This window comes from Callionymus lyra, chromosome 1 (assembly GCF_982586985.1).
Source record: "Callionymus lyra chromosome 1, fCalLyr1.hap1.1, whole genome shotgun sequence".
Lineage (NCBI taxonomy): Eukaryota > Metazoa > Chordata > Actinopteri > Syngnathiformes > Callionymidae > Callionymus > Callionymus lyra.
In genome coordinates, this window is record NC_141818.1 from 368,176 (window position 1) to 383,849 (window position 15,674).

Sequence of the window (15,674 nt, forward strand, 5' to 3'; positions counted from 1 at the left end):
TCTGAGTGACAGACACTGATGCTGAGTGACAGACACTGTTGCTGAGTGACAGACACTGTTGCTGAGTGACAGACACTGATGCTGAGTGACAGACACTGATGCTGAGTGACAGACACTGATGCTGAGTGACAGACGCTGAGTGACAGACGCTGAGTGACAGACGCTGAGTGACAGACACAGATGCTGAGTGACAGACACTGATGTGACAGATGCTGAGTGACAGACACTGATGTGACGCTGAGTGACAGACACTGAGTGACAGATGCTGAGTGACAGACACTGATGCTGAGTGACAGACACTGATGTGACACTGAGTGACAGACACTGATGCTGAGTGACAGACGCTGAGTGACAGACACTGAGTGACAGATGCAGAGTGACAGACACTGAGTGACAGATGCAGAGTGACAGACACTGAGTAACAGACACTGAGTGACAGACACTGATGCTGAGTGACAGACACTGATGTGACGCTGAGTGACAGACACTGAGTGACAGATGCTGAGTGACAGACACTGATGCTGAGTGACAGACACTGATGTGACACTGAGTGACAGACACTGATGCTGAGTGACAGACGCTGAGTGACAGACACTGAGTGACAGATGCAGAGTGACAGACACTGAGTGACAGATGCAGAGTGACAGACACTGAGTAACAGACACTGAGTGACAGACACTGATGCTGAGTGACAGACACTGATGTGACACTGAGTGACAGACACTGATGCTGAGTGACAGACGCTGAGTGACAGACACTGAGTGACAGATGCTGAGTGACAGACACTGAGTGACAGATGCAGAGTGACAGACACTGAGTGACAGATGCAGAGTGACAGACACTGAGTAACAGACACTGAGTGACAGACACTGATGCTGAGTGACAGACGCTGAGTGACAGACACTGATGCTGAGTGACAGACGCTGAGTGACAGACACTGAGTGACAGACACTGATGCTGAGTGACAGACGCTGAGTGACAGACACTGAGTGACAGACACTGATGCTGAGTGACAGACGCTGAGTGACAGACACTGAGTGACAGACACTGATGCTGAGTGACAGACGCTGATGTGACACTGAGTGACAGACACTGAGTGACAGACACTGATGCTGAGTGACAGACACTGATGCTGAGTGACAGACACTGATGCTGAGTGACAGACACTGATGCTGAGTGACAGACGCTGAGTGACAGACGCTGATGCTGAGTGACAGACGCTGAGTGACAGACGCTGATGTGACACTGAGTGACAGACGCTGATGCTGAGTGACAGACACTGAGTGACAGACACTGAGTGACAACCATCAGTCCAGTACTGACCACTGATCATGCTCTGACAGTCCCTCATGAACTCCAGTGAGTTGCAGATCAGGTTCGGGACTTTGATCCTCAGTCGCTCTATTGGACTCTTGATGTGCCAGAGCCTGATGTCTCCCTCGGAGCAGGTCGCGAAGATCTCGGCTTTCTGACTGGAGTACAAGAAATACTTTAGTATTAGATCCTAATGTTCCAGAACATACTGACTCGCTTCTCCTGGTTCTGTTCGACCAAACAGTTCAGAACGGAATGAAGGAAATAGAAACCACGCTTCAGCAAACATGGAGCTAGCTAGCATCAGCTAACAAACATGAAGCTAGCTAGCATCAGCTAACAAACATGAAGCTAGCTAGCATCAGCTAACAAACATGAAGCTAGCTAGCATCAGCTAACAAACATGGAGCTAGCTAGCATCAGCTAACAAACATGGAGCTAGCTAGCATCAGCTAACAATCTTACATTTAACTAGCTAGAATCAGCTAACAAACCTGGCGCTAGCTAGCATCAGCTAACAAACATGAAGCTAGCTAGCATCAGCTAACAAACATGGAGCTAGCTAGCATCAGCTAACAAACATGGAGCTAGCTAGCATCAGCTAACAATCTTACATTTAACTAGCTAGAATCAGCTAACAAACCTGGCGCTAGCTAGCATCAGCTAACAAACATGGAGCTAGCTAGCATCAGCTAACAATCTTACATTTAACTAGCTAGAATCAGCTAACAAACATGGAGCTAGCTAGCATCAGCTAACAAACATGGAGCTAGCTAGCATCAGCTAACAATCTTACATTTAACTAGCTAGAATCAGCTAACAAACATGGAGCTAGCTAGCATCAGCTTACAAACATGGAGCTTTCTAGAATCAGCTAACAAACATGGAGCTAGCTAGCATCAGCTTACAAACATGGAGCTTTCTAGCATCAGCTAACAAACATGGAGCTAGCATCATTGTATGTGTGATGCGTGTGTCATACGTGACGCTCACCATGGCATGGCAACATCGGTCACAGCTCTGTTGTGGCAGGAGGTCAAGAGTTCAGCAGTAAAGTCTTGAAAACTGAAGCGATAGATGTGCGAGGCCTCAGTGCCGAGGAAGATCAGGTCTTGTCCACTGGACGCGATGGACGTCACCTTCTTCTCCAGCTGGACCTTCCTGGAGACCAGAACGTCGGTCATCGTGTCGACGCCGTGACCTTTGAACCTACCTGAGGATCTTGAAGTCGTCCGCGGAGCAAACGACGAACGCTCCGGATCCACATCCCAGCAGCAGCCGGTCCGAGTCCAGGATCTTCAGGACGGAGACTCCCTGCACCAGACAGGACTGGAGTCATCTGACGTTTGTGGATCATCTCCGCGGACGTGTCGACCCACCATGTGGAACTTGGTCTTCATGGGACCGTAGTGGCTCATGTGCCTCCGACCCATGTTGACCTTCATGACGTCTCCGGTCGTGGTTCCACAGAAGATGTGTTTGTCGTCGTCTGAGATCTGAGGAGAGACTCGGTCACTTCCTGTTCCTGTTCATCAGCCATGTTTCAACTTCAACCTTTTTTAACCGCGTGGTGTTTCAGGGTCAGAGCTAACAAACATGGAGCTAGCTAGCATCAGCTAACAAACATGGATCTAGCTAGCATCAGCTAACAAACATGGAGCTAACTAGCATCAGCTAACAAACATGGATCTAGCTAGCATCAGCTAACAAACATGGATCTAGCTAGCATCAGCTAACAAACATGGATCTAGCTAGCATCAGCTAACAAACATGGAGCTAACTAGCATCAGCTAACAAACATGGATCTAGCTAGCATCAGCTAACAAACATGGAGCTAACTAGCATCAGCTAACAAACATGGATCTAGCTAGCATCAGCTAACAAACATGGATCTAGCTAGCATCAGCTAACAAACATGGAGCTAACTAGCATCAGCTAACAAACATGGATCTAGCTAGCATCAGCTAACAAACATGGAGCTAACTAGCATCAGCTAACAAACATGGAGCTAACTAGCATCAGCTAACAAACATGGAGCTAGCTAGCATCAGCTAACAAACATGGAGCTAGCTAGCATCAGCTAACAAACATGGAGCTAGCTAGCATCAGCTAACAAACATGGAGCTAGCTAGCATCAGCTAACAATCAAACATTGTTTGCTGAGCTATTTTCGTTTTGAAAATATGTCAATGATTGAATTGAACGAAAACAACATTCGATCATGAAGACGCTCAGTTCTGTTGGTTTGGTCTTAACTTTGAATTCAAAAATATTGAATTTAGAAAAAATATTTTTGAATGATTGGGTTTAAAATATCAAACTATGTGTTTAAAAATAATTATTTCACTCAATGATTACAATCGAACCTTTAAAAAACACAAACATAAAACCTTCATAAAACGAGATAAAGACCTCGATGCACGTCATGATCCTCTTCAGTTTGTCCGTCTTACACTCCGTGGGGATGATCTTCTTGTCGTTGAGGTCCAGCTCCCAGACCCTCAGCGTCTCACTGACACACACCAGGAGGGACGTCACAAACACACACAAGTGTTGTCGTCACTGGACGCACACACGACTCACCAGCCCGCCGACACGAACACGTGATCGTTGGTGTTCGAGTAACGAACGGTGAAGGATTGACCGACTCGACCTGCAGAGGCTGGACCTCCACTGATGGCCTGTTTGGACTGCAGGTCCCAGATCACTATACTGGACACACACATAACATTTTGCAATTAAACCTCCTGCCTCTAGATGGCAGCAATCGTTACATTCTCCACAGCTAAAGGAAGAATGATGACTGAGGACGAGAGGATACAGTGAGTTCAGCAGCTTTTAAAGCTGATGTTTGGACATATTTTGGTTTGAAAACAAGTGAAAGTAGTTACGACTTCAAGAGTCAAGTGTTCTGTAAATACTTCAACACCAGAGTCAAGTACTGGACAATACTACACATATGTACTTGTTACTACACTATCACAACACCAGAGTCAATTACTGGACAATACTACACATATATACTTGTTACTACACTATCACAACACCAGAGTCAAGTACTGGACAATACTACACATATATACTTGTTACTACACTATCACAACACCAGAGTCAAGTACTGGACAATACTACATATATACTTGTTACTACACTATCACAACACCAGAGTCAAGTACTGGACAATACTACACATATATACTTGTTACTACACTATCACAACACCAGAGTCAAGTACTACACAATACTACATATATATAGTTGTTACTACACTATCACAACACCAGAGTCAAGTACTGGACAATACTACACATATATACTTGTTACTACACTATCACAACACCAGAGTCAAGTACTGGACAATACTACACATATATACTTGTTACTACACTATCACAACACCAGAGTCAAGTACTGGACAATACTACATATATACTTGTTACTACACTATCACAACACCAGAGTCAAGTACTGGACAATACTACACATATATACTTGTTACTACACTATCACAACACCAGAGTCAAGTACTACACAATACTACATATATATAGTTGTTACTACACTATCACAACACCAGAGTCAAGTACTGGACAATACTACACATATATAGTTGTTACTACACTATCACAACACCAGAGTCAAGTACTACACAATACTACACATATAAACTTGTTACTACACTATCACAACACCAGAGTCAAGTACTGGACAATACTACACATATATAGTTGTTACTACACTATCACAACACCAGAGTCAAGTACTGGACAATACTACACATATATACTTGTTACTACACTATCACAACACCAGAGTCAAGTACTACACAATACTACATATATATAGTTGTTACTACACTATCACAACACCAGAGTCAAGTACTGGACAATACTACACATATATAGTTGTTACTACACTATCACAACACCAGAGTCAAGTACTACACAATACTACACATATATACGTGTTACTACACTATCACAACACCAGAGTCAAGTACTGGACAATACTACACAAATATACTTGTTACTACACTATCACAACACCAGAGTCAAGTACTGGACAATACTACACATATATACTTGTTACTACACTATCACAACACTAGAGTCAAGTACTGGACAATACTACACATATATACTTGTTACTACACTATCACAACACCAGAGTCAAGTACTGGACAATACTACACATATATACTTGTTACTACACTATCACAACACCAGAGTCAAGTACTGGACAATACTACACATATATACTTGTTACTACACTATCACAACACCAGAGTCAAGTACTGGACAATACTCCACATATATACTTGTTAATACACTATCACAACACCAGAGTCAAGTACTGGACAATACTACACATATATACTTGTTACTACACTATCACAACACCAGAGTCAAGTACTACACAATACTACATATATATAGTTGTTACTACACTATCACAACACCAGAGTCAAGTACTGGACAATACTACACATATATAGTTGTTACTACACTATCACAACACCAGAGTCAAGTACTACACAATACTACACATATATACTTGTTACTACACTATCACAACACCAGAGTCAAGTACTGGACAATACTACACATATATACTTGTTACTACACTATCACAACACCAGAGTCAAGTACTGGACAATACTACACAAATATACTTGTTACTACACTATCACAACACCAGAGTCAAGTACTGGACAATACTACACAAATATACTTGTTACTACACTATCACAACACCAGAGTCAAGTACTGGACAATACTACACATATATACTTGTTACTACACTATCACAACACCAGAGTCAAGTACTGGACAATACTACACATATATACTTGTTACTACACTATCACAACACCAGAGTCAAGTACTGGACAATACTACACATATATACTTGTTACTACACTATCACAACACCAGAGTCAAGTACTGGACAATACTACACATATATACTTGTTACTACACTATCACAACACCAGAGTCAAGTACTGGACAATACTACACATATATACTTGTTACTACACTATCACAACACCAGAGTTAAGTACTACACAATACTACACATATATACTTGTTACTACACTATCACAACACCAGAGTCAAGTACTGGACAATACTACACATATATACTTGTTACTACACTATCACAACACCAGAGTCAAGTACTGGACAATACTACACATATATACTTGTTACTACACTATCACAACACCAGAGTCAAGTACTAGACAATACTACACATATACCTGTATATACTCACCTTCCATCGTCCAGACCTCCCAGCGACACCAGGTACGTCTCATTGGGTGAAAACGCTAACGACTCCACCTTTCCTTTATGATGCTGGAAGTTAGCATAGATGCTACGCTGAGCAAAGTCCCAGATGATCAGAGGAGCCTGACAGACCAGAGCAATCAAACAGATACACAAGAGGACACATCACAACACAAACACACTTCTAAACACACACCTTGCTGTTCATGACGAACACCTGACCGGACGCAATGTATTTTCCACTCCTAGAAACGGCCATGCAGGAGATGTTGTCGGTGTGACCTTGAAGAAAGTCTTGTTTCCCGTCACTGAGGCTCTTGATGATGACGGTGTTGCCAAGAGGGTAGATCAGGCTGAGTTTGTCGGGGTGAAGCCACAGCCCAGAACACACGTATCCTGCAACACACTCGTCCATCAATCATCTCCACACTCACGTGCACTTACTCTACCCTCACGTGCACTTACTCTACCCTCACGTGCACTTACTCTACCCTCACGTGCACTTACTCTACCCTCACGTGCACTTACTCTACCCTCACGTGCACTCACTCTACCCTCACGTGCACTCACTTGACCCTCACATGCACTTACTCTACCCTCACGTGCACTCACTTGACCCTCACATGCACTTACTCTACCCTTATGTGCACTTACTTGACCCTCACTTGCACTCACTGGACCCTCACGTGCACTTACTCTACCCTTATGTGCACTTACTTGACCCTCACGTGCACTTACTCTAACCTTATGTGCACTTACTTGACCCTCACTTGCACTCACTGGACCCTCACGTGCACTTACTCTACCCTTATGTGCACTTACTTGACCCTCACGTGCACTTACTCTACCCTTATGTGCACTTACTTGACCCTCACTTGCACTCACTGGACCCTCACGTGCACTTACTCTACCCTTATGTGCACTTACTTGACCCTCACGTGCACTTACTCTAACCTTATGTGCACTTACTTGACCCTCACTTGCACTCACTGGACCCTCACGTGCACTTACTCTACCCTTATGTGCACTTACTTGACCCTCACGTGCACTTACTCTAACCTTATGTGCACTTACTTGACCCTCACGTGCACTTACTCTACCCTTATGTGCACTTACTTGACCCTCACTTGCACTTACTTGACCCTCACTTGCACTCAATTGACCCTCACGTGCACTCACTTGACCTTCACGTGCACTCACTTGACCCTCACGTGCACTCACTTGACCTTCACGTGCACTCACTTGACCTTCATGTGCACTCTCTTGAGCCTCACGTGCACTCACTCTATGCTTACATGCACTTACTTGACCCTCACGTGCACTTACTTGACCCTCACGTGCACTTACTTTACCCTCACGTGCACTCACTTGACCCTCACGTGCACTCACTCCACCATGTTCTAAAATGTAAATTATTTCAAGTTGACCTTCAATCCTAGAGTTTCTTGTTCTGATCAATATTTAACTATTGTTTAGTTGTTGAATTGAATATTCTCCAAATTCGTCATCATTTGAGAAGATCATGTTGTTATGATCGTTTCTGAGAAGAACATGTTGTGATGATCGTTTCTGAGAAGAACATGTTGTGATGATCGTTTCTGAGAAGAACAGGTTGTGATGATGGTTTCTGAGAAGAACATGTTGTTATGATCGTTTCTGAGAAGAACATGTTGTTTTGAAAGTTTCTGAGAAGAACATGTTGTTATGAAAGTTTCTGAGAAGAACATGTTGTTATGATCGTTTCTGAGAAGAACATGTTGTTATGAAAGTTTCTGAGAAGAACATGTTGTTATGATCGTTTCTGAGAAGAACAGGTTGTTTTGAAAGTTTCTGAGAAGAACATGTTGTGATGATCGTTTCTGAGAAGAACATGTTGTTATGATCGTTTCTGAGAAGAACATGTTATGATCGTTTCTGAGAAGAACATGTTGTTTTGAAAGTTTCTGAGAAGAACATGTTGTGATGATCGTTTCTGAGAAGAACATGTTGTTTTGAAAGTTTCTGAGAAGAACATGTTGTGATGATCGTTTCTGAGAAGAACATGTTGTTATGATCGTTTCTGAGAAGAACATGTTATGATCGTTTCTGAGAAGAACATGTTGTTTTGAAAGTTTCTGAGAAGAACATGTTGTGATGATCGTTTCTGAGAAGAACAGGTTGTGATGATCGTTTCTGAGAAGAACATGTTGTTATGAAAGTTTCTGAGAAGAACATGTTGTGATGATCGTTTCTGAGAAGAACATGTTGTTATGATCGTTTCTGAGAAGAACATGTTGTTATGAAAGTTTCTGAGAAGAACATGTTGTGATGATCGTTTCTGAGAAGAACATGTTGTGATGATCGTTTCTGAGAAGAACATGTTGTTATGAAAGTTTCTGAGAAGAACATGTTGTCATGATCGTTTCTGAGAAGAACATGTTGTTTTGAAAGTTTCTGAGAAGAACATGTTGTGATGATCGTTTCTGAGAAGAACAGGTTGTGATGATCGTTTCTGAGAAGAACATGTTGTTATGAAAGTTTCTGAGAAGAACATGTTGTGATGATCGTTTCTGAGAAGAACATGTTGTTATGATCGTTTCTGAGAAGAACATGTTGTTATGAAAGTTTCTGAGAAGAACATGTTGTGATGATCGTTTCTGAGAAGAACATGTTGTGATGATCGTTTCTGAGAAGAACATGTTGTTATGAAAGTTTCTGAGAAGAACATGTTGTCATGATCGTTTCTGAGAAGAACATGTTGTTTTGAAAGTTTCTGAGAAGAACATGTTGTGATGATCGTTTCTGAGAAGAACAGGTTGTGATGATCGTTTCTGAGAAGAACATGTTGTTATGAAAGTTTCTGAGAAGAACATGTTGTGATGATCGTTTCTGAGAAGAACATGTTGTGATGATCGTTTCATTACCGTTGAATCCTAGAGCACTTTCCAGTTGAAGTTGGTTGATTCCCTGAGTGTCCACAGACATGATAGTTGATGATAGTTGATGATAGTTTGATGTTAGTTGATGATAGTTTGATGATAGTTTGATGTTAGTTGATGATAGTTTGATGATAGTTTGATGTTAGTTGATGTTAGTTGATGATAGTTTGATGTTAGTTGATGATAGTTTGATGATAGTTGTTGCTTCGTTGTTGTTTTATCTGGTTGATGTTCTTTCATGCGTCACCAGCTCATGCTTTGATGTTCGACACAATATTGTCGGAACAACAACAAAGACAACAACATGAAAGAACATGACTCGTCGTTTATTCAATGTTGTTAATAAAACACAATAAACTTCACACGATTCAAGCTGTCACTCAAGAGTCCATTTGATTGAAAGGCCGTTGGTCAGAGAGCGCCACCTACTGGCCTTTGAAAATAAAGGAAACACAGAGTTTTAGATGGTGTGTGTCTCAGTGTGTGCGTGTAGAGCAAACGTGTCGAGACACAAATAAACACACACACAAAGATGATTTGAAGGTCAGTTGAACTGATCTGAGCTCGACTCGTCAGCCTGACTCGAGCGTTGATTCTTTATTGATCGTCTTCACGAACAAACTAATAAAGTTAATTGAACATGTTTCACTCGAGTGTCTGACAAACGCTGGAAACAAGACGAAGTTTGAAGAAGTTTCATCGTCAGCGAGTCTCGACGCGTGAACGTACGACCTTGAAAAGTGAAGGACGAGCGTTTAAATGAAAGAACGACCTTGAAATGATCGGACACGTGTCACTCATGCAGGGACGGAGACGAGGTCGTAGTCACTCGACCTTCAGGACGAAGAATCAAAGAGTTTCTCTTGCTCCGCGACCTCCGGCGCGCGACTCTCGCCGGACGCGCCGTCCGTCTTGTCGTCCTGGAAACAGAGAGGATCCTGGGAGAGGTTGACGGGCGCCCGCTGCTCGCCGTGCGTCCTCATGTGCCGGTTCAGGCAGTGGCTCCAGGAGAAGCGCTGCCCGCAGGTGAGGCACAGGTACGGCTTCTCGCCCGTGTGGATCCTCTGGTGCTTGAGCAGCGAGCGGTAGCGCGTGAAGCTGGCGCCGCACTCGCCGCACGGGAAGTTGTCCGACTTGATGTGAACGTGGCGCTCGTGCTCCTTCATGTTGCCGAGCTGAGAGAAGCCCTTGCCGCACACGGGGCACAGGTGTGGCTTCTCGCCCGAGTGGATGAGTCTGTGGATGTTCATGTCGCGGCGCGAGAAGAAGCCTTTGCTGCAGATGACGCACTTGAAGGGTCGCTCGCCCGTGTGCGAGCGCATGTGGCGCTTCAGGCCCTCGGAGCGCGAGAAGCAGCTCTCGCACACCGTGCACTTGAAGGGCTTCTCGCCCGTGTGCGAGCGAGCGTGGCGCCGCAGCTCCGACGCCTTGAAGAAGCCCAGGCCGCAGTCGCTGCACTTGTGGGGCTTGACCGGGTCGTCCTCGTGGATCAGCTGGTGCGTCTTGCAGTGACCCGCCTCGGCGAAGCCTTTGCCGCAGACGCAGCAGGTGAAGGGCTTCTCACCCGTGTGCACGCGCTCGTGGCGGATGAGCTTGTGCAGCTTCTTGAAGGACTTGTCGCAGTACGAGCACTGGTGCGGGACCTTGGGGCCCTTGGCATGTGTGCGCCGGTGTCGCTCCAGCTTGGACGGTCGGTCGAAAACTTTGCCGCACTCGGGACACGGATGCTGGTTAGTCCTGTTGTGCGTGTTCTGGTGGCGGATCAGCTTGTCCGGCTGCGTGAAGCTCTTGTCGCAGTCTTTGCACTGATGCCGGGCCTTGGGCAGCTTGTCGTGGATGGGCTTGTGTCGCTGCAGCTTGGACGGTCGGTCGAAGATCTTCCCGCACACGGAGCACGGGTAACAGCGGAAGATGCGTCCGATCTCCGGCTCTCGTGACGCAGAAGGTTCATAGTCGCTGGAGTCGTCGGTGGCTCCGGAGTCAGAGTCGTCAGGATTGTCGTTCACCTCGTCGATGTCTGCACAACCACACAATAATCACACAATGATCACAAAATAATCACACAATAATCACAAAACAACCACACAATGATCACACAACAATCACACAACAACCACACAACTTCTCTCGTGTCTCCTGCTCCTCAAATCACGCCTGTCTTCTGTGAAGCTGACAGCAATGATTGTTGAGGTTTTTACTGACAAAATTAAATTAATCAAAGAGAAAATCTCTCTTTTGTTTGGAACCCCTACTGTCTCTGAGCCCCTCTCCTCCTCTTGGTCTTCCTTCACTGCTGTATCTTTGGGTGATATTTCAACACTAGTGAACAAGATGAAACCCTCCTCTTGCTCAGATGACGTCCTTCCTTGTAGGCTTTTTATCAAAGTATTTGATGTAATTGACCCCTGAGTTACCAATATGGTGAACCTCCCCCTTTCCACAGGGGTTTTTAACAATGCATTTAAACCATTGTGGAGCCTCTGCTCAAAAAGCCAGGCTTAGACCCAACTGACCTCAGTAACTTCACGTCTATTTCTGATCTTCATTCTTGTCCAAGATCTTGGAGAAGGTTGTGTCTGAGCAGCTGTTCCTGGATCAGAGCGACATCCATGAGAAGTTTCAGTCTGGCTTCCGAAAACATCTACGGAGACAGTCTTACTGAAGGTGTCCAGTGACATCATGATGTTCTGGTTCTCTTGGATCTGTCGTCAGCCTTTGACACAGTTGAACCAGATCCTGCTGAGAAGACTGAGGGATGAAGACTGTCTGGGTCTGTGTTCCAGTGGTTCTCATCTTACCTTTCTGGGCAGTTTTAGTGTATCTGTCAATCAAATGAGGTCTGAATCATCTGTTGTGTGGAGTCCCTCAAGGTTCTGTTCTGGGTCCTTTATTGTTTGTACTTGATTTGTCTGGTCAAATCCTGATGTTTCTTATCACATGTTTGCTGATGACATCCAGCTCTACTGTTGATCCAACTGAGCTCCAGAGGCTGAACTTAGTCAATTGTTGCTAGAAATCAAACAATGAGTGAAAACACTTTACAGCTTAATGTGGACAAAACTGAAACTCTGGTGATTGTTGATGATAAAGTTCAGGGTCGAGTCAGTACTTGAGTGACTTATGTCAGTCAAACTGAGGAACCTGGTGTTTGATAAACGTCTCTAGTTAACACTAAACAAAACTGACACAAATTATTAAAGTGAGAAAATAAACTTAAATGTTGTCACAACATGATCTTATAATTTGTTTGTGTCGTTTACACTATTGTGTTTATTTTGTGTGTAAACAAGAAGGATGTGTGTCGCCTGCAGTTCATACTCTGAGCCGCTCTAGTAGAAGAACTCACATTTCTCCTTAAAACTCTTCACTGGCTGCCAGTTTCTTTCAGGATCAACTTTAAAATTCTGGTTCTTACTTTCAGATCTATTCATGGTCAGACCTTCATGATCTGATCCAGCCTTACACCCCAGCTCGGGCTCTGAGGTCTGTGGATCAGAATCTACTGATGGTTCCACGCACACGACTCAGGACCAGAGGAGAGAAATCTTTTCAGGCTGTTGCTCCTAAGCTTTGGAACGATCTTCTCTCTCTTTGCGCTTGATGGAGTCTACTGACTCCTTTAAGAAACATGTGTGTTTGATGATCTACTGACTCCTTCAAGAAACATGTGTGTTTGATGATCTACTGACTCCTTCAAGAAACATGTGTGTTTGATGATCTACTGACTCCTTCAAGAAACATCTGTGTTTGATGATCTACTGACTCCTTCAAGAAACATCTGTGTTTGATGATCTACTGACTCCTTTAAGAAACATGTGTGTTTGATGATCTACTGACTCCTTCAAGAAACATGTGTGTTTGATGATCTACTGACTCCTTCAAGAAACATGTGTGTTTGATGATCTACTGACTCCTTCAAGAAACATGTGTGTTTGATGATCTACTGACTCCTTCAAGAAACATCTGTGTTTGATGATCTACTGACTCCTTCAAGAAACATCTGTGTTTGATGATCTACTGACTCCTTCAAGAAACATCTTAAGACGTTGACATGTGATAACAATCAATCGTCTCTGGCTCTAATCTTCGACCTGACATCTTCATAGGTTACCATAGCAACCCGACCACCATCTGCCATCACGGTCTCTGTGGACCAGTCTCAGGTTCTCGTGGATCACGTTCTTACTCACATTCTTCTTTGGGCTCAGTTTTGAATTCAGCTTCAGCTTCTGGTCCCATGACTTCAGGACACACAAGGTCAGACCCGTCGAACCCAAGCCCGTCGAAGCCCTGCAGGGACAGAGAAGACTGGATGAAGATTTGAAGGAGATTTGAAGAAGATTTGAATGAGATTTGCAGAAGATTTGAAGAAGATCTGAAGGAGATTTGAAGAAGTTTTTAAGAAGTTTTGAAGGAGATTTGAAGAAGATTTGAATGAGATTTGCAGAAGATTTGAAGAAGATCTGAAGGAGATTTAAAGAAGTTTTGAAGAAGTTTTAAAGAAGATTTGAAGGAGATTTAAAGAAGTTTTGAAGAAGACTTGAAGGAGATTTCAAGGAGATTTCAAGGAGATTTGAAGAAGACTTGAAGGAGATTTCAAGGAGATTTGGAGAAGATTTGAAGAAAATTTAAAGGAGATTTCAAGGAGATTTGGAGAAGATTTGAAGAAGACTTGAAGAAAATTTAAAGGAGATTTGAAGGAGATTTGAAGAAGATTTGAAGGAGATTTGAAGAAGATTTGATGAAGATTTGATAAAGATTTTAAGGAGATTTTTAGGAGATTTGGAGAAGATTTGAAGAATATATGGAGAAGATTTGAAATAGATTTAAAGGACATTTGAAGGAGATTTGAAGGAGATTTGATGAAGATTTGATGAAGATTTGATGAAGATTTGGAGAAGATTTGGAGAACATATGGAGAAATTTGAAATAGATTTGAAGAAGATTTGAAATAGATTTGAAGAAGATTTAAAGAAGATTTGAAGGACATTAAAGGAGATTTAAAGACGTTTTGAAGAAGACTTAAAGGAGATTTCAAGGAGATTTGATGAAGATTTGAAGAAGACCTGAAGAAGATTTGAAGGAGATTTTTAGGAGATTTGGAGAAGATTTGAAGAATTATATGGAGAAGATTTGAAATAGATTTGAAGGAGATTTGAAGGAGATTTGATGAATATTTGATGAAGATTTGGAGAAGATTTGGAGAACATATGGAGAAATTTGAAATAGATTTGAAGAATATTTGAAATAGATTTAAAGAAGATTTAAAGAAGATTTGAAGGACATTTGAAGGAGATTTAAAGAAGATTTGGAGAAGATTTCAAGAAGACTTGAAAAAACAAACAAACAAAGCAACAATAATAAACAATAAGAATCTAAAAATGCAGAGACTGGATCAGAACCAGAACTGGACCCTGATGTTCTGCTGGTGGGCGCGGCTGGTCGTCAAGGCCTGTGATGTGCACGAGAGGATACATCTGAACAACTATGTCAACAATAACATGTCAAAACATCTGATCGTCGCCAACTCGACAAGAACATCAGACCAAAGCAAAGGATCCCAGACAAAAGACGATTCTTCTCCATGTCAACATATTTGCTGCTGTGATGCCCTCACGAGATGTTGAGCGTCACGTGTGGACCTCAAGTATCTTCTCCATGTTCTTCTGTGGTTTGAAAGAAGATGTTTTGACGACAAACGCTGCTGAGACCAGCGAGAAGATCAAGCTAACGGCTAATGCTAACGCGTCCAGACTCGCCTGTCAAATAAAAACACAGCAAACCTCGCTCGTGCGCTTCGATCCGTGATCGTGGACGTATCGATGGATGTATCGATGGATGTATCGATGGATGTATCGATGTATCGATCTCGCTGTGACGTCAGATCTCGAAGTCTGGAGTTTAAAGAAGAAGATTCATGTCGAGCCACTGTTGCCCTGGAGCTGGTGCGTTCAAGTGCGGCTCGTAAACCACAGTCTTCGCTCAACCGTTTCTAAACCTAACTCGTGAAGGTTAAACTAGTTAAACTAGTTAGGATGTCAACGACACTACCTAGTTGTTGTGTTGCGTTCAGGGACTGATGACATTCATTTGAATCTTTTATTTTCATAGTCACTCGTTTTTAGTTTTTATTGTATTTTTCTGACGTCAAAGA

At 43.1% G+C, this 15,674-nt stretch overlaps 2 protein-coding genes across 3 annotated transcripts in view; both read right to left on the bottom strand.

The window, feature by feature from the left end:
• LOC148087305 (cilia- and flagella-associated protein 52-like) overlaps nt 1-9,649 on the bottom strand; it is a 13,543-nt gene extending 3,894 nt beyond the window's left edge. The window contains exons 1-9 of one of the 2 annotated variants that reach the window (XM_087786809.1): nt 9,506-9,649; nt 6,799-6,998; nt 6,589-6,725; nt 3,898-4,026; nt 3,727-3,826; nt 2,694-2,810; nt 2,528-2,628; nt 2,308-2,475; nt 1,324-1,472 (exon numbers count right to left, since the gene is read on the bottom strand). In XM_087786809.1, the coding sequence (XP_087642935.1) occupies nt 1,324-1,472; nt 2,308-2,475; nt 2,528-2,628; nt 2,694-2,810; nt 3,727-3,826; nt 3,898-4,026; nt 6,589-6,725; nt 6,799-6,998; nt 9,506-9,566 (1,162 nt within the window). In that variant the 5' untranslated portion in view covers nt 9,567-9,649. Of the gene's footprint in view, nt 1-1,323; nt 1,473-2,307; nt 2,476-2,527; nt 2,629-2,693; nt 2,811-3,704; nt 3,827-3,897; nt 4,027-6,588; nt 6,726-6,798; nt 6,999-9,505 lie in introns of both variants that reach the window. The other variant, XM_087786799.1, reaches the window with a different exon arrangement.
• A 404-nt stretch (nt 9,650-10,053) lies between these two features.
• On the bottom strand, nt 10,054-15,616 carry LOC148087306 (uncharacterized). Its single transcript, XM_087786683.1, has 3 exons — nt 15,304-15,616; nt 13,711-13,810; nt 10,054-11,537 (listed from the first exon to the last, which is right to left on the bottom strand). The coding sequence occupies exons 2-3, from the start codon at nt 13,757-13,759 to the stop codon at nt 10,357-10,359; spliced, it is 1,230 nt and encodes a 409-aa protein (XP_087642809.1). The 5' UTR covers nt 13,760-13,810; nt 15,304-15,616; the 3' UTR covers nt 10,054-10,356.
• Nucleotides 15,617-15,674: the final 58 nt, after the last annotated feature.